Here is an 18,235-nt window from a genome sequence, read left to right on the forward strand (position 1 = left end):
AGAAAATGGGAATATTCAAGTGAAGCAGAAGTGCCTCAAAACTGTACTTAAAAGCAGTACTTAGTAAATGCAGCTACTTTCCACCACTGGAAAATGGTACTAGACATACAGGGCAAAGAAATAACACATTCTAATGCAAAATAACATGGCACTGAATTCCCTTCGATTGATGCTCATGGTTTAGTTGTTACGTGACCAAGTTCTGTGTTGCAAAGCAGATCCACTGCACTGTGTTTTAACATGCAATGCAACTACAATGCACCACAGCTCTGGCCAGCATCACTCTCATTCAGTGCTTTAGGCAGATGGTTAATCCAGAGGCCGACGTGGAGATTCCTCTTCTTTTTCTGGCAGTAGTTTCACGCTGCTTCGTGATAGATACAGCTGTCGGTTCAGTTTTATTCAAAGCTTAAGTTGTTGGATGATGATTTTTATTTTTTATCACTCAGATCCTTTTTCCGCTTAATTTGACCTGTGGCACGTGTGATCAGTGTGGTCCGGCCACCAGGTTGTGCTAACTAACTGCTTGTGGAGAGGGGAATCTCACAGGCAGGGCTGAGGTATCAGTTTTGGGAGTAGAGCCCGATAGAAGGCAAATCCTCTATATTTCTGCTCTTCTGCGCACCAATTCTTCAGAGTCCGGCTGCTCCACACACTCAGGCCTCTGCAACAGATGTTATGAAGTTTGGGTTAATGTGAAACTAGCCAAAATATGTGTCAATGTGTCTAATTGTTATTTGTAGGGTAGCTGTAGCTGTGGCCGTTCACAGTCTTACACCAACAAGCAGCAAATGGCACTTCAGCTACTGTTAAAAATGATTTGTTTTGTGATTTACCACCATATTTGAATATAATTTTTCATGTAGCAATCCAAAACATATCCCAAAGTGTAGAACACACTTCTAAAAAGCTACAACTTCAGTTTGACATAAATTTTCCTCCAGTGATTAACTGAAAAAAATAAAAGCATCCATTTACCTCTGCAGGAGAAGTCCATCAGCGTCACTGTTGCAGTGCAGTATGACCTTAAAGAGACGACGGGGTAGGCACTCATTTAAAAACAGCACATGTTGAGTCAAACAGGGATCCTGTGTGCTCATGTGTTCCAGTCTACTGTCCGACAGACACACCCCTCTTTCTTTTTGACCGGGAAAATCTCGCTCCAGTGACTGAGGCTGAATGCGAGGGGCCATGTTGTGGGATGAGGCGATTCCGGACGACCAATGGGGAAGCCCCTGGTGTGGGGCCCACGGGCCTCCAGAGAGAGGCGGGGGTGGTAAGGTAAATGGAAAGGGTTCACTACAGGTCAGCTTCGAATATTACCATCTGAAGAGGGACCCAGGCGAAGGATGGCATGCCAAGGGGAGGCCTGGAGTGGTGGCAGCGCTTTGTAGTGCAGCAAATATTTGATTCTCATTAATACAAGAAAAAGAAAAGACAGAACCAGGAGGATGTGGACACACTGCTAATGTTTTATTAGAGTTCATGCAGAAGTCAAACAACACAAAGAGAAACGAGAGATGAGGCAACTTAGGAAAGTGGCAGTCACACAGCACAGCCTCCCTATCAGCATCTTTTTTCGTATCATCCAGAGACATACAAAGAAACATATTGTTCCTCTGCAAAACAGGTCTGAGATGACTCTGGCAAAGTTTCTGGGAAGCTGAGATTCAGTTACAAATCACAGACAGAGCTCACACTGATATAAACCAGGCTGATCCTGGGCGGTATCAAACAGGAGAGTAACAACATGTATCCTTTAAACATACATTTGGAGGCTTCTTTTTGTTTTTTTTCAATCAACTGAGATAAAATGTTTCTGCGTTACGCACACAGACACACACACGCACGCACACGTTGAACACTAAACCAAGAAAACGGAAGGAGAAAGGTGGTTTCCCTTTCAAAAATGTGCAATGTTAATGCTTTGTCAAAAGTGTCCATAGAAAGTTAATTGTGTTTTCTTTTTTGTCGTGCTAGTCAGTCCATGAAATTAAGAGTGAACGATGGTATTAAAAATATGTTTCCTTCATGAGAGAAATGGGAAAAGTGGTGTGATTCTCTTACATCTATGAATCAGCGACGGACTGCCCTCATAAACTATGTCCACAATTTTACTAAATGGACGCATTCGACCAACAAGAATATCCACATGACCAATAAACAGAACCAAAAACAACAAGATACATTAGCCAGCAGCAATGTATAAAAAGGAACCCCGTTAACAAAAATGCTAAAACACACACAATTATGACAATTTCTCATTCTGTCCCTAAACATAGTTCCTGTCCCTTTTTTCTTTTGCACAACAAAATGATTTAAAATACTGATCTGATGGGAAAAAAAAAATAGTGCTGAATAAATTATTTCTACACTTCTGCTCAAATATTTTCCATACAGCTCTCATTAATTACACCCAGTTAAGTGTTAAGTGATTTACAGTACAAGTTGAAAGGTAATGCGACTGTCAAAGTGCGCGCTTGTTTGAAGCTTGTTGTGATTGTGTAACATGTTGCATTTATTATTGTCAAAAGAGTAAAATGTCTCATTTGTAGCAGTGCGTCTGCGGCCGGCTCATTTCTGAAAACAAATGTCACGTTTGAAAGGTCAGGCCTTTTAAGATGTCAGCATAAGGAAATAACGCAAAAAAATGCACAACAGTAGTGTGATATTGAATTCTCATTACATCCCTGGATATTAAGCTCCCAAGTCGGAGTCAAAGAAAGGACCCGACTAGGCGGGAACAACCCAATTATCCAGAATTTTCCTTCCACATCAAGGAGAAAGCATGAATTTGGTCCTCTGAGCTCAGCTTCAGAACAGAACTCATACAGCACAGTCTACTCCAAAAAAAAAAAAAAAAAAAAAAAAGAGTTGAAACCTACAGTCAGTGAGTAAAAACTCACCGATCACAGCATGTCAGAAAATAACATTACCACTCCCTGTGGACTCAATCCATGTAAAATCATGACACAACGGACCTGTGTTCAGCATACAGATGATTACATAAACTAGAATAATTAGACAGCATTACCTGCAAAAACTCAGACAGCAGCTTTAGGCTTATAAAATCTCAGCAAAATAATCTCTTGTTACCAACAAATCATCAAACAACTGCGGTTCAGTTTGTCAAAGACAAATCTACGACGTGTGACTTAGAGGATGGTTAAAGACCACATTAGTTACCAAACACAAAAACTACATTCCCTTCTTCTCGTCTTTCAGTTTGATTTTTCTTAATGATCAGGTGTGTACTATTCCCTTTTCTTGTGGAAAAAAAGCCGACCCCTGTGAGGTACATCCCTTTCGTCAGAGCAGCTGGAAGATAAACCCTTTTGAAAAATCTACATTAAATCAACATCTCTTTCATACATATGTAGCTTAAATATACACACGACTAATAGACTTGACATTTGTCATTTACAGATTTACAATTCAACTCAGACTGACTTGCAAAGGGACTGATACAAACACCAAAACAATATTCTCATGAGTATGCTCAGCGCTTCTGGGCTTTTCTGCGGTAACAGCCCAGATTTTCTGTTGAGGTGTCTTTAATTGTAAAAACTTAAATTATCAAGTTAGGTGGCGATAATGCATGCTTTAAGGGCTCGGGTAAGAAACTGATTTCCCACTAATGATGAGGACAGCAGGATGCCTTTTTTTTTGTTTTTTTTGTTGTTTTGTTTTTTAGAAAACTCTACATGGTATTTTTAGGATTAGCTGCAACATGAAGCTCTGCAGTCCACGACAGGCGGAGGGAGACTCTTCAGAGGTAAAGACGAAGGAAAAAGCAGGCTGCCTCACAGCCTCTGACTCTGGTCATCGTGTGGGTGAGATCCATCGGCTGGTGGCTTTTCAAAATAGGCCACCTGTCTGGTTTCCCCTTTCTTGTGAGAAATTAACAAAGAACATGAATAATTCCCTTTTTTACAAGGAGGGCGTGTCCCAATCTCTGTAGTGTAACTGAATAGTGTTGTGATGAATCAGAACGGAGGTGAGTGTGTTTTAGTGTCAGGTCAGTCTGTCCTCGGGGTGGGGGCGCTAATCGGCTGGTTGGGTCGTAGGCTGGGGATCTGGAGGGCAAAGGTGGGAGGTCTACATGGCGAGCAAACTGTCCTCCGGCCGGTCTGGCTTCTTGCGGCTTGGGGTTCCCTGCGCTGCACCCGGTTCGCCACTGGGGGGCGACGGTAGGCTGGGGACCATCTCTGCAGCTTTGGCTCTCTCCTCGAGGAACTTGTCGAACTCTAGAAGCGTTGGATCAAGGAAGGAAGGAAATGTGAATTTGAGAGGAAATTTGGTCAAAATGGAGCTGAAAAAAATGTGCGAAAAGGAGATTTGTGTTGTTTTACCTTCGCTTGTCACTCCTTCCTCACCATCATCTCCTTTCTGTTGAAAAACAAAGACAACATCGTCACATCTGGGAGCTGACTCTGCAAAACCTAATCCACTGCAAACCAAGTACCCAAGTCCAAACCCAAAACCACTCATTTAAACAAAACCGTCCACAGTGCCGTGCTCTCACTCAGCAGTTTTATTACACAAGGAGCCACTTACCTTCATTACCACTCACTCGAATACATTTTCTATTAACCCCAATTAAATGCATTTTCTATTAATACCACTTTAATACATTTTCTATTGATCCCAATTTATTTGATGAATACCAAAACAAATCCACCAGTTGTTCCCCAACCAAAACAGCTGGATATTACCACACAATTATGCAACACAGGCTCGTAAATTTGTGTAAAATGAGCATGAACTCTTGACATGTTTTATCACAAAATCATCCACGACTTTCCTCCCTTTAATCACATTAAAAAAGTTCCTATTGTATAACCTTAAGCAGGTTGTAGCTTTTGGTTAAGGTTCCAGTCAGGCAACAGACTAACTTTGATCAAAATTAAGGTGTTACACACACATGTACAGGTAAAAATCTTGCGCAGGTGAAGAAGGTTCAGAGCAGATGGATGAAGTTATTCACAACCCAGAATGTTACAATGTGTCCATGTGCATGTTTGTATTCAAAACCTCATGCTCATTTTACATTATTTTGTCATGATAATGTTAGTTTGTACCCACAACAAACCGTTAGCAACTTAAAACGAACTAGGATATTAATATGTGATGGATCAACAGGTGATGAAACGTGAGAGAAAGGTGTTACTTTTATAAAACATTCTTAAATTTGATATAAGGGGAAAAAGCACAGTGACAAAGGAAAGAGAGAGGGAGAGAGAACTGCAGGCAGAAATAAAAATCATGATAGGCTCACCACATCAGTACACAGCCACTCCTCTATGTCATCCATGACAGAGGACTGGCCTCCGACACCCTACGGGGCAGCATCAAGACCGCCACAGGTGGCCGAGGGGGGCAGCAATGCCACAACAGAAAAAAAAAAAAAAAAAAAAAAACCCACCCCAAACACAACAAAATATGACTTAAATGAACTTCAGTGTAAAATGCAACTTAAAGTATTTTGTGAGGAAAAAAAAAATAAAGAAATTGAGATGAATGCTTGTGGATGGTGTGTCACGTCACACACACACACACACACTGATGAGAGTGGCGTGGATCCACTTTTACATAAAGAAAACATGTCACGCAAGCAGATTAAGCAGCGTGGGATGCAGAGAGAAGCTGGTGAAGATGAATGTAGCAAGCAATGTCACATCTGACAGCACAGCAGGTGGCCTAATCCACTAACCGCAGCTACAAAGTTCAGCATTTGACCATTTTACACAAGCCACCACCCACAATCACACCAAACAGCAGTGGGATCTTCAGACCGTACAATGTTACATTCATCGGATGAACTGATCACTTAAAACAAAAGTATTAGTAACAACTGACTGGTGTTTAGTAGTGTCAAGTGTGAAAGCGGGATTATGACAAGGCCACACGCACTATGACTGACGAGACAATTTCCAGTCTTGTTAGTAATGCTGGAAACACAAGAGCCAGGAAAGGGTAGCACTCAAGATGCTTAAGTAACTACTATTAATCTATATTGCTGTTAAAACTTCCATCTCAGTTAGAAACACAAACATCAATTTGTTGGCTGAATGAGCGATTAGTAGCATCCAGCAGCGCAGGTTAAACACTGCTTCATCATGGTGCGGCTCGCTGCATGATGTATAAGCACACTCTCCAAAATGTTCCTTGAGTAGTTATTAAAAACACGGACTGAAAAATATAGCCCACACTGGACATGGACGTCTGTGTCACTGAGACTCACCGCTCCTGCAGTTGGCTGTAGGACATCCAGAGTGGGAGGAAGGCTGCCAGTGGCATTGCTACCGCTATCTGTTGTAGAACTGAGACAAGAGGTAGAAATGGGCCTTTACAGTACTGTTGGGAACATGTTTTGATTGATTATTCTTAATTGAAAATATGACTAGAGCTCAAACAACTGGTGAAATAATACAATTAGTATTAGTGGTCCTTACATCTTTTGTGGCTCAGACAGAGCTCCAGTCCTGGTTTGAGCAAACACGTCGAAGTCGTCCTGGGTGGGAGGAGGCTTACAGCTGGACAGAGAGCTCAGGGTGCTGCTCACGCTGTCTGCGCCCATGTCTGGAGGGGAAAGTGCACTCTTCTATACACTCTACGGCAAAACTAGCTTTGCAGTTTATTCCACTGCATAAACCGCAAAGCTAATGGAATAGTGTCTATTTTTCACAGATTTTCTACTGAGGCTCTGCAATTAAGTCAAAACTCCTCTGGCAACCAGCGCTGCTGCTCCCGCAGTAAGAGTCAGCTGGTGTCTAAATGAAGTGTACAGCAATCTATAGTGGTGCAAATGCAGCAGTGGAAGGAATTACTTATTTGCTTTCCTGCTCAGAGTTATATGAGAAGGTGAACACCACTCTGATGGGTGAGCGTTAATCATGGAGCTAGAGCCGGGAGTTTATTAGCTTAGCATAAAACAGCTAATAACAACTATTTCTTGGTGACCAGCAGCCAGGTGAGGTGGCTTCCTTTCACCACACAACAGAATTAGGTATAGTGTTTAGATTAGTTAACTTAAGACAAACCCAGACATGGTTTCTTTCCTCCTACTTCCAGTCTTTAGCTAAGCTAAGCCAATTAGCTGTCAAATCTAGCTCTATAGTTAATAGAGATGAGTGTAATCACATTTCTCACCCAACTCTTGGCAAAAAAAGTGAAATTCATGTATTTCCGAAAATGTCAAACTTTAATTTATCTTATCATATTCAAATGTCTGAGGCAGGGTGTGCATACCAAGACCGGCCAGGCGGGAGGCCAAGGTGGCCGGGGAGGAGGGCCTTCCTGCGGGGGCTGTGATGGAGGGGGGCAAACTGGTCGGGGCTGCGTTCGGCATGTTGCTGACCACCGCCGGGGAGCCTGGGCCGAGGTCTATGAGGTTGTCCTCTGTAGCCTCACTCAGGACCTGGTGAAAAACAGCACAACAGCTCTGGTTTCATGTAAAACCTGAGAGGAGCATTTCGGGCTTCTGGCTCATGAGCAGCAAAACAAATCCTCTTGTGGGAGGCAAAAGAAAGGCAGGGTTATACAGTGTGGTTATACCTTGACTGTGTCTGAAAAATATGAAAGAAGAAGCAACAATTGTGGTTTAAATAAATGAAAAAAAAAGAATGGCATGGTGTATGATAAGAATTAGAACGAGGTTAGCTTCAGGAGAGCATGAAAATGTCTATAACTGAGGATAGCAAATTAAGTCACTTTCTGACTTTTCAGTTTCTTAAGGGGATCCAAAGAATATTTCTCAATCTTAGAGACATATTTAGGTTTTAAAAAAAGAGTTTGACTACCAAATTCTTGATAGTGCTGTCATTAACTTGACACATGCTGGTTATCTATACAAACTAAACAATCCCCTTAAGAAGGCAGAAATACAGCAGGGAGGGAGGAGGGGATATTGCATCTTTGGGGGGAGGAGTTCATATATCCATTTTGCAAATCCCAAACTTTGACCATTTGAGATAATGCAAACACAATATAACAGAGATTTATTTCAGTGCCATCTTGCGTTACTGTCAGTCTACCTCCAGGTTCATCACATCATTGGCTGTTGGGGGCTGCATAGTCAAAACATGTCATATGGGGTGACAGATAACCAGTGGAGGCAGGGCCCATATTATTTAGCCATGTTTCAACAGTCGCTGTGGGGTGACACTGGTCATTTAGGGGGGGTGACAATATTTTCATACTTGCCTGTCTCAGCTAGCCACAGAAACAGAAGAATAGAAAAGAACAGAAAGGAAGAGACAGTGAATACCATTAACATGCCTGTGCAGGGACACAATGTAATGGCATGCTAACAATGGAAGATATACCATGCCTGAATAAAACTGGAAACCCAATGAAGACGTAAGCATGTTCCAACAGGTATCCTTGCCTCATGGGCTTCATCAGATTCGTGTAAGGTCAGTTTAGATGTATGACAAAGAAACTGTACATCGGCTACAGTGACACAAAGATGAGGGGGGGGCACAGGAAACTGATGAAAAACATGATGAAGAAAGGCCTCCGCTGTAAGCTGCTGCCGGCCTGTGATGTACAGTACACGGACCTGGTAAGCAAGCTGCCGTAAAACAACATGAAAAAAAATTGCTCTCGATCTTGGTTTGGATATTGTTTGCTCTTTTCTAGCAGGTAGGTGTTAAACATTAGAGGGCAGGAATGTGTTTCAGTACAGCGGAAAACAATGATGCTCCCGTTTGTTTAATAAAGGGTGAAAACAAGTATATAGGGGTCAATTAAAGCAACTCTGAATCATAAGGACTTCAAGCACATCTCTAAATACAAATCCGGTCAATTCCCAAAATGCAACAACACTGCATCAATGTATTTCATTGACTACTGTACTGTCACAGCAGTCAATGTTTCCCCCTGCTGGACAGGGCTGAAATGCAACAGGCCTGCTTTGATTATATTGTATAAAGACAATAAATGATATTTTCTTTGCATTTTTTGGTGAAAGCAAATGCATGCAAGTCTTTGTTGGGTTTCCATTTCATAAGGCATGTACATCTTGTAAATCACTGATAGGTACTTGACAGACAACAGCATTTGAAAGACATTGTAAAGCCCGACTGATAATGTAACATGCAACAAGTCCGCTCTATTGACACTGAAAGGTGCCCACATCAGACGATGAGAAAACATGAGCATGAGAGCAGTGATGCAAACCCTGGGCGTTTCACCACCTGTGTTATTAACTGCTGACTCACCCCATTGTTGACACTCTGAGCCGAGGACCTGCCAGACCTAAACCTCTCATACCTGTGGCGAGGAAAGGACAGCATGAAAGAAATGACAATGTTTATCTAACCAAATCTGTGCAAACAAGCAATGTTTTCTGGGGTAAAGGTGAGTTTGAACGTGCACACTTTTTTTTGCTCCAAGAGACGACTTAGCGTGTTCTAACCTTTCATAGCGTAGGAAAATGTTATTGAGGTCATCGTTGACATGCAGCAGCTCCTCAGTCACCGACTCATTAGAAACACAGGAGATGAGCTCCATTATCCTCTGCTGCATTGCTCTACAAGTCCTGTTCAGCTCCTACATACATACATACATACATACACATGCACACAGCACAAATACATAAACACACATGTGCACAGAAGTGTCCTGTTACTGTTTTAATAATGCTTTGTCTTCTTAAAACTACAAATGCACATCTTTTTTTCAGCTGTTCATTCACACACACATTAAGTATATACAGACACAGAGAAAGACAGACAGAAACACACACACACACACACACACACACACACACTTCCTTGCCTGTAGTAACTCATAGTCTGAAGCATCCTCCTGTCCTGGGACCATCTCAGTCAACATCTCCGACATCACCTTAGTGTTTCCACGAACAATGTCCAACTCACTGCGCAGCCGGCAAATCTGGATGTCATAGAATTTAATTAATCTACAGTTAATCTACAGCAAAAAGGATTACAAATCGTATGATGTTGACCTTTATCAAATCTGAAATAACGCATAAGCTGTTCATTAACCTGGGTCAGTTGTGACAGTGTAGTGAAAATACATGCATATAACACCACGTGCTGCAATAGAGTACAAGAAAACCACAAGCGAGCGGAGAAGTTGAAACAGTTAGCTGAAAGTAATGAAGAGAATGATAATGAATCCATTTCTGCCACTTCAAACCGAAGTGGTACGAATACGAGCAACCTTAACGCTGACTATTCAATTCAATTCAATAACAGTATCAACTCTGACATAATGAATAGTGTTAAATAACATCCACTTTAGAATCCCTTCATACTAGGAACATGAAAGGTGGTGACAATAAAGGGATACTTGAGTTGCCAACTGAGGGGGTCCGTCTGAGGAAAAAAGGTTGGGATTGGGAACACTGTCTCACCAAGCATGTTTGAAGCAGTGAAACACAGGTGCCAGGCAAGTCAAAATTGAATTGTCTGCTCCTAAACTAAATCATTAAAACACACCAAAAGAGGAAACCAGAAAATGTAAGTCTGTCCTTTAATAAGGGAAGTGCAGGATGCTATGGGGTGAGTACGAATCTGAACCAGCTGTTCAGTTTCACTGTGTTTATGGGAGTGACACTGTACCTGTTCAGGTGTAGGATTGATAGATCCAGAGGCATGTATGTTGGGGACCTGGGGGGTGGTGTAGGCTGGTGGGACAGCCTGTGGTGTGGGCTGAGTCATGGTGCTGTATTTATGTAGGGTGGAGTCGCCCTCTGGAGCAGATGCAGACTAGAAGCAACAGACAAACAGACAAATTACCTGGGGCGATAATCAACACTTTGCTTGGTCTTTGCACAGAAACTTCTGTAAACATTAAAGCTGCTTAGTATGATGCCTCCTACCCTCTGAGGTGTGTGTATAGGTGACAGGGTCTCCAGGTCTGACATGGGGAACTCAATGCCTTTCCTCTTTAGCTCCTCGTAGATTTGGACCACGCCTGTAAGGTCAGGACTGCTCCTGAATGCATCAGCCCATGCCTGGAGAAGGCAGAGTGGGAAAAGAGTTAAAAGAAAGGAGAGGGTGAGACTGAACAACAACAAAAAAAAACAATGGGTAAAGGGAAGGCTGGGACAGCAAACAAAGCAAGGGATGTCAGAATACTCAAAGAGGCCTGTTCTGTGATCATTTCTGTTTGTCTGCCTTGAATACACTCAGTCAGCAAAACCACAAAGCTCTTGGCTTCTCTGTCTCTCAGCAGTGTTCGGGCTGAAGCTACACTGGGCCATTACAGCTCATGACACATATGACACATAAGTGCACTTTGAGGTTCTTTATCTACAAGTCTCCTCACTCCTCACTCGCTTCAAACTGCGAGCCAGTTTGATCTAAAATTCTAATTTTCACAACAGCCTCCTTACTTTGGCTAAAGTGTGTCTGAAAGCAACATAAACCAGCATGTACACCAATTATCTAATCGAGGCTAGTAAGAGTTTGGTTTGAATATATCAACTTAAAATGGCCTTAAATTTAAATGTTGTAAGGACTATTACCGTTTATCATCTTCAAGGTGCACAAAGTCTAAAAACAATCTGAGAGATGGGTCAGGTGGTTAGGGAGCTGCACAACACAGCCGCAGTCTGTTGCCCAACTGGGTATTACGCATCTTGCCAAAAGAACTGTCAACAATGCTCTTGCTGTTGTGTAAAGGGATAGATGTTAAATACATTTTCCCACACAGTTTTCCCATCTCGCCCTTCCCTCACAAACTTGTTTGTCTAATGCTTAAACAAACAAGAAACTATTTGATTCTCCCTAACAGCTACTGTATGCCCCCGCCCCCCTCCTGGATCCATGCCGCAAACTGTAGTCACATGGTGTCCTTGGTGGAAATAAGAGCAGCCCACATGAGCCTAGCAGGGTCACCTGAGCTGTGACAGGTAACTAGAGCTGCTCCTGGCTGAAGCCCTGGAGACACAGTGCTTTACCTGAGGCTCTGCCTGGGGAGGACGGAAAACGTTCCGACTGCTGCACAGCCACACATACTGTAAGAAACACCTACTCTGCAAAACTACACTAGGTGAAAGTAATTTAACTATCTTACCTGAATCAGGGCGAGTACTTTATCTTGAACAATTGTAGGTGGGTTGTTTTTAGGGGAGATGATTTTAACAAGAACGCCATCAACAAAGTCCCTGCTAGTGACCAAAGAATGGAAACGATGGCCGCAGTTCTTCACGCACGTCTCCAGGACCTGATGAATGTAGACAGGAAATTGCTGTGAGAATATGCTGATGGACCTGTGACTCAAATCAATTACAGGCCTGTTAAGAGTTGTGAAACCCACATATTGATGGACATTGGATTGCAAATTAATGATGAATGCAAATTGTGTGATACAATCGAGTGGCCCCAAGTAATTTGTTTATTGTGCGAGAGGAAGAAACACAGGAAGGACTTATTATTCAGATGTATTTGTCTGACTGTGACAGTGGGAGAACTTGGACAACATGGACAACATGTAAATACAGTGTAGCTGCCGTCCTCTTGCCGACTCTAAACTCACCGTTAAAGCCAACATAACTTCCCTATAATTCCTGTTGCCATTCAGCCTCTTCTTCACTGCTCTAATGGCATCCTTTGGCCTGCACACACATAAAAACACAAGTATAAACACGCATTAAACACACAAGGATAGCACAGCAGAGTATGCCCAAAGCTTTTAAATGGACTAGTAAGTCATTTTAAGAAGAGTGAGCAGGATTGCCAAGAACTTAATGACAGAGGGCGTTAAGGCACATTTTAAACGCCACTGACTGGATGATGGACACAACTGTAAAAAGTGGGACGCTGAATACCAGGCGTATGCACACGTCAATGATTAACTTTTCAGAGTTTCTGCTTAGCTGATGTGACTGTTCGTTTCTGAGGTAATGATAATTAACTTGAATTCATTTAAAACTACCAAGAGATCAATTCAGCCTCACAGCAGCAGGTACAACACCCCTTGCATTCCCCAGAGAGAGGAAAAAAGTAGAGTCAGACCTCTTTTTATAGACTGCTGATATACAGTACACTGCACTAGGTTTGACCCACCTAAGCAAGTTTACAACCCACTAATCAAACAAGACCTGGACTTCACACACGGGCTTGAATATACAGTACAAGGTTAATGGAGAAATGAGATAAGCAAGGAGGCCTTGCTTAAATCCACCTCACACGGTCAGAGCTCGGCTTCTCTTAGAATGACACAGATAAAGAAAGGACTGGCTCTGAGTGTATCTTGCTGCAGCAATGCATTACGTAAACAGCACTGAATGAGGACGACAGAATTAAAGTATTGCTCTCAGAGGTAATCAGTGACAGATATGGATACTGACTGGCATTCTGGGTACTCACCCATCCTCTGTTTCATTGATGATGTCACATATTTCCATGTTGAGGGTCCAGTCTTCACTTTGCAGAGAGCCATCAGTAGCTCTCTCTGGAAGACACAAGCAGGTAAGTAAAGAAAATAACCTGTCAAGACGTCTCAGTAAAACACACCACAGCAATTATGTGACGATGACCGGTGCTAGCTGATTGTTAGCTAACTTAGCTATTAGTCACCCTTGGAGGCAAGTCATTGTATTAGTTAATGGTTTTAACACTAACCCAAGAACTGACAATGACAGAAAACAGACCTTTAGTTTGTTAACGACACTGCTAGCACAATGATAGCAGATGTTACCGTTACTACTAGTTAGCTAGGCGGCTAACGGTTGCCAGAGAACTCATTCAGGGACGTTAGCATGCTAAAGGTAGCAAGCCCGCAAACGACTACGACACAAAATAATACATTTCCAAACATAAACATCTATCCTCACGCGGTGTCGCTTCCTACACATCTGGTTACACACCAATGCAATGCCCCACAGGGGTACTGAAAGGATTTCCCAGGAGGAACTCCATCTTGCTCGACCACAAACAAGTCAGTCCATGGGATGATGATGATGATACATGAGGAAACGTCCACCAAGTCCCGCCCACAGAGCAACGCCATTGGCCAAGAAATCCTGACCTTTATCGTGATTGGACAGCTAGAGCATCCATCATAAGAGTTGGGCGATTGTAAATAAAAGGCACCAAAGGTTGCATCAATAAAACTCAAATGGCTATTTTATGACTGTTGCACTCAGTCTGATATGAGCCGATGCAGACACAGAATATGTGCCCGTGGTATGTAATCATGACAGACATCTGGACAAATGTTTTGCCTGGTTTGGGTTTTAATTCACAATAAAGTTTGCTGACATTTTGCTTACAATGGGTGGAAAGTGCACAGACAAACATGAGTCACATATTGGCATTATTTCAATTACTTTGATTCATCTCAAGCAACAAAACCTTCAGTACATGATAGTTGCAGCTGGATGAGGATGCAGTCCACTTTTCCTCTAAAACTCTACTTTTCTGATACTGATGAACAGGCTTTCTGTGCACAGCATTCAGTCTTTCACCTCATTACCGCACTAAAAAATGCCAAAATATATGTACCACAAAATAACTGAGTCTAAATAAGTGTACCATTACCAACCACTACACACAGCACAGTTCATATGTATAGTGTACTGTTAGGATAGCACATGCGCTTTGCAGTATTCAAATGTAGCGCACAGAGAAAGCGGGCACGGAGTTAACATTCCACCACCAGACAGACAACAACATTAGTCACCATTCTCCTGAAACCATGCGCAGTGTCCAAAATGTCACGGATGACTGAGAACTGACTGGAAACTAGATGAGGGGTCACACTTGGCAGCTGCCACATGTAAACACTGCAAAAAGACAGCCAATGTTTTACTGGAGTGAAGTGACTCTATAACAAACCCCAGACACAGCAGTTGTCGCTGCTGAATAGAACAAACGCGATGTGTTGCATTGGTCTGCATGGTTGTGGAAACACGGATGAGCTGAGGTCCTTGGGGTGTTCTCACTTCGAGGGCAGATTTGTTGTGTGCTCACAGAGTTTTATCTGCAACTTTATTCGTCTCAGTCCTGCAGAAGTTTGCGTTTTACTGTTGAACTCTCAGATGAGAGGTGAACAAAAAGAGCTCCAGCAGCAGTTCGTGCTCTCAGCTCATACATGTCGTAGTCGTGGGCCCACTCTACGTTTCCCCATGTCCGAATCTGTGAAGGAGAAAAAAAAACCAACACGTTAGAGGAATAAAAAGAGAACAATAATACTGTTTTCTGGAGGAGCAGCAGGCCAACCTCTTAGCAAAGACATTCGTAGTATTTCTGTACAAGTAAAACCAAGACTCAGAAAAGCAAAGTCAGCCTCTACACTGCATTGTACATTGTGAATTACAAGGTTAGGTGTCATGTGAAATATAAAAAAAAAAACAGAAGAGGGTGCTGTTCTACCAAATAAAAGCAGCAAATCTTTTGAGTCTCTGGCAATTACAGATTGGGAAAGAGTAACAAATAACACACTTCAATAAAGCCAATGACAACCTTAACTAAAACTGAAGAAGTAAAGAGTCCATTACTGGGATATCTGGGAAATGTGGTTATAAGAAACAGTAGCACTAACAATAAGAGGAGAGTATCACAATACAGAGACTACAGAGCATCTCTGGTTATTAAAGGACACAAAAAAAACTGAACGACACATTCTGTTTATCTCCTACCTGGTATTCCTCCTCCAGTCTGGAGAGCAGCACAGCCTGCTCCACACTCAGATGTCTGTCAATCATCCCCATCGACAGCACAACAGACTTCAGCTGGGTGATCACATACTCGAGTCCTGCACAGGAAAAAAAACACATTACTGTACACCTCTGCCAGATTATTACAGGTTATTACAATACTATCGAAACTATTACACTTACCACTCACCTGTCTAGCACTTCATTTTCAGTTGTACAATTTGCAGTTACCACACAAGCAAAATAAAAACTCCTCTATACATATAATCGTAAGATAATATCTAGCACAGTACGAGTATGCCGTATCTAAATCTAGGCCTGTTTCAGAAGAGCACATAATGATTAAAGAGACTCATCTTGGATCAGTTTTTGATCTGGTGTTTTACCTGTCAGAGACCAGAAGTTGTAAGAATTCAGGTGTTGTCGGAAAGTGTCTTTGGTTGCCTCTGGGATCTCGGGACCCAAAATATTGGATGAGGAGCCAATAGTGACATTATATCTGCAATTGAGTTGTGGGAGATGAAGACAATTGGGAAAGAGTTTAATACAGCAGCTTGATTTACGTGTCAGCCAACGCGCCTCGACTACGGCAAAAGATAATGCTGCGGTTACCTGTTTTCAATCCAGTGCAGCACAGGGTCCCACTCATTTTTCTGTAGCTCAACCAAACCATGGGGCTCATCTACTCTGTAACTGCACAACAGAAAAACACCATTAAGTACCTTTAACAACATGAAAAACAGCAAATAACCAACAGCATGTAAACTCTAAGTCAACAAGTTTGTCCAAATGCAGGACAGGAGGTAATCAGTTAATTTCATCCTATTGTTGTTGTCACTGTGTTGACTTTCTTATCTTTCACAATCATGAGGTTTTAATTGAAAGGGTCACCTCACTGAGAATATGGACATTTAATCTCAATGATGTCACTGTGTTGTTCTCTGTCCTTTGCTGTCATTAAATTCCTTGATGTGTAAACAAACTGGCCTTTTATGCCATTTAAGAAAGAAACTAGTATTTAGTTTTGCCTATATATGGATGTACAGAACACTGAAAAAGATATTGCTGTTAATCACAGCAACAAAAAAGAAAGGATTAATTCAATGAAATGTTGAAGTCATTTGGCAAAGGAGTGATATACCAGACAGTATCGGTCTCCAGGAACTTCAGGGCAGCGGTGATCATTTGGTCCTTGTTACGCTGGGTGGGATTGTCCAGAGCCGTGTTGCACAGTGTAGTCTGCAGTCAGAGTGCAGAAACATTACTCTTTCTGGTGCTTTTTTGGTTAAGCATCCTTTACAAGTTGCATGAAAGCTAATACCGGATTACATGAAATACATCGTCTGAGAATGAGTTCACAGTTAGTTTGCTGTGTCAACAGGGGATTTGGGTTACAGCAGCTCATAACAGTGGCCTCTAATTTTTTGTGTGCTCATACTTTTTGGGAAGGTCTCCCATCCTGAAATCTCACCACCTTCCCATATGTCAATTAGCATGGAGGAGCCCAAAATGTATTGTGTATGTAGTTGTACACATTTTAAAATTCATCTGCATATCAGGCAACCCTTAACTGGGTTTGAGCCCGGGGATAAAGACCTCAGTTTTAAAGCCCCTCCAATTGATAGGTGAGTCCGTACCAGGTGCATAGTGTAGAACTTGAGTGTGTCCCTTTGAGCATCCCACTCGGTTGCCACGGCGATGGCCAGGGATTCATTGGGCAGAGTGAACAGCTTCCCTCCAGGAGTTTTCAGCTTCCTTCTGTCGAGGTTCACCTCATATAAACCACCTGCATGACAAGTTAAACATCGGAAACATTCATGAAGCTGAGGGAGGAGACAGACTTGGAGAAGAAATGACTAGTTCAGCTGTTATCACTACATTTTTACCAACAAAGAAAGCTGGGAAAGACCGTTTCTGTAGGACCATCAATTACAGAGCTGTCTTCTTGCACCTATTAGACTGACATTAGACTTACCTTCACCCTGCGATATACTGACATCTTGATAAAATCTTCTCCTTTCTGTAAACAGCAGAACACATAACATCTGTTAAGAACACTCACACAGCTGGGTTACGTTATACAAACTTGCTATTGCTGCAGCAGAAAGAAGTATTGTCCACACTGCTTATATTTCTTACCTGCTGTGGCTGTGGAGTATTTCAAGGCAGACTGAAAGTGCTGACTTCTTGGGCACACTTCACTGAGAGAAGGGGCACTTCCAAACGGACCCCGAAGTCTAACAAGGCTCCTAAACATTGCGGCTGTCATGTTAAGATGTAATGTTGTTCAGAAAAGCTAGCTAACAAGCTAGCTACCAGTTTCTGCTAGGCTACCTGTTTCCGACCGCAGTTTGTTAGTTAATCAGATGCAACATGTTTTACACGTTACAAACATCGTTTATAGTGCACAAGCTGACAGTGTAATGTCGCGATGTCTCTATTTGCAGCAACACATTTCTTACTCCGCTTTTCTTAACAGCTCCTGTGTTCAAATGCACGCGTGTGACCTTTCGTGCTTGACAGATAGCGTCGCCAACACTTTTACTAGCAGGGAAATGTAGTTTTATAAGTGGTTCCATGAACACTTACACAACGGTT

General features: G+C 42.3%; 2 protein-coding genes across 4 annotated transcripts; both read right to left on the reverse strand.

Moving 5' to 3' along the window:
- Positions 1 to 1,452: 1,452 nt before the first annotated feature.
- On the reverse strand, positions 1,453 to 13,924 carry tom1l2 (target of myb1 like 2 membrane trafficking protein). 3 transcript variants are annotated; one of them, XM_070852450.1, is made up of 15 exons: positions 13,847 to 13,924; positions 13,347 to 13,431; positions 12,514 to 12,592; positions 12,052 to 12,201; positions 10,853 to 10,987; positions 10,593 to 10,739; positions 9,784 to 9,900; positions 9,422 to 9,555; positions 9,225 to 9,276; positions 7,252 to 7,420; positions 6,456 to 6,582; positions 6,245 to 6,323; positions 5,279 to 5,338; positions 4,353 to 4,389; positions 1,453 to 4,247 (listed from the first exon to the last, which is right to left on the reverse strand). In XM_070852450.1, exons 1-15 carry the CDS (start codon positions 13,896 to 13,898, stop codon positions 4,099 to 4,101), a joined length of 1,572 nt encoding a protein of 523 aa, XP_070708551.1. In that variant the 5' UTR covers positions 13,899 to 13,924; the 3' UTR covers positions 1,453 to 4,098. The 3 variants fall into 3 exon arrangements, with proteins under 3 accessions (XP_070708551.1, XP_070708548.1, XP_070708550.1); XM_070852447.1 differs by lacking the exon at positions 5,279 to 5,338; XM_070852449.1 differs by lacking the exons at positions 1,453 to 4,247; positions 4,353 to 4,389 and having other exon boundaries at positions 5,022 to 5,338.
- Positions 13,925 to 14,193: 269 nt separating this feature from the next.
- Positions 14,194 to 18,181, reverse strand: atpaf2 (ATP synthase mitochondrial F1 complex assembly factor 2). Its single transcript, XM_070852451.1, has 8 exons — positions 17,777 to 18,181; positions 17,613 to 17,657; positions 17,275 to 17,423; positions 16,779 to 16,876; positions 16,250 to 16,330; positions 16,024 to 16,136; positions 15,620 to 15,735; positions 14,194 to 15,116 (listed from the first exon to the last, which is right to left on the reverse strand). Exons 1-8 carry the CDS (start codon positions 17,904 to 17,906, stop codon positions 14,979 to 14,981), a joined length of 870 nt encoding a protein of 289 aa, XP_070708552.1. The 5' UTR covers positions 17,907 to 18,181; the 3' UTR covers positions 14,194 to 14,978.
- Between the last annotated feature and the right edge of the window lie 54 nt (positions 18,182 to 18,235).

Source organism: Pempheris klunzingeri, chromosome 20 (genome assembly GCF_042242105.1).
Source record: "Pempheris klunzingeri isolate RE-2024b chromosome 20, fPemKlu1.hap1, whole genome shotgun sequence".
NCBI lineage: Eukaryota > Metazoa > Chordata > Actinopteri > Acropomatiformes > Pempheridae > Pempheris > Pempheris klunzingeri.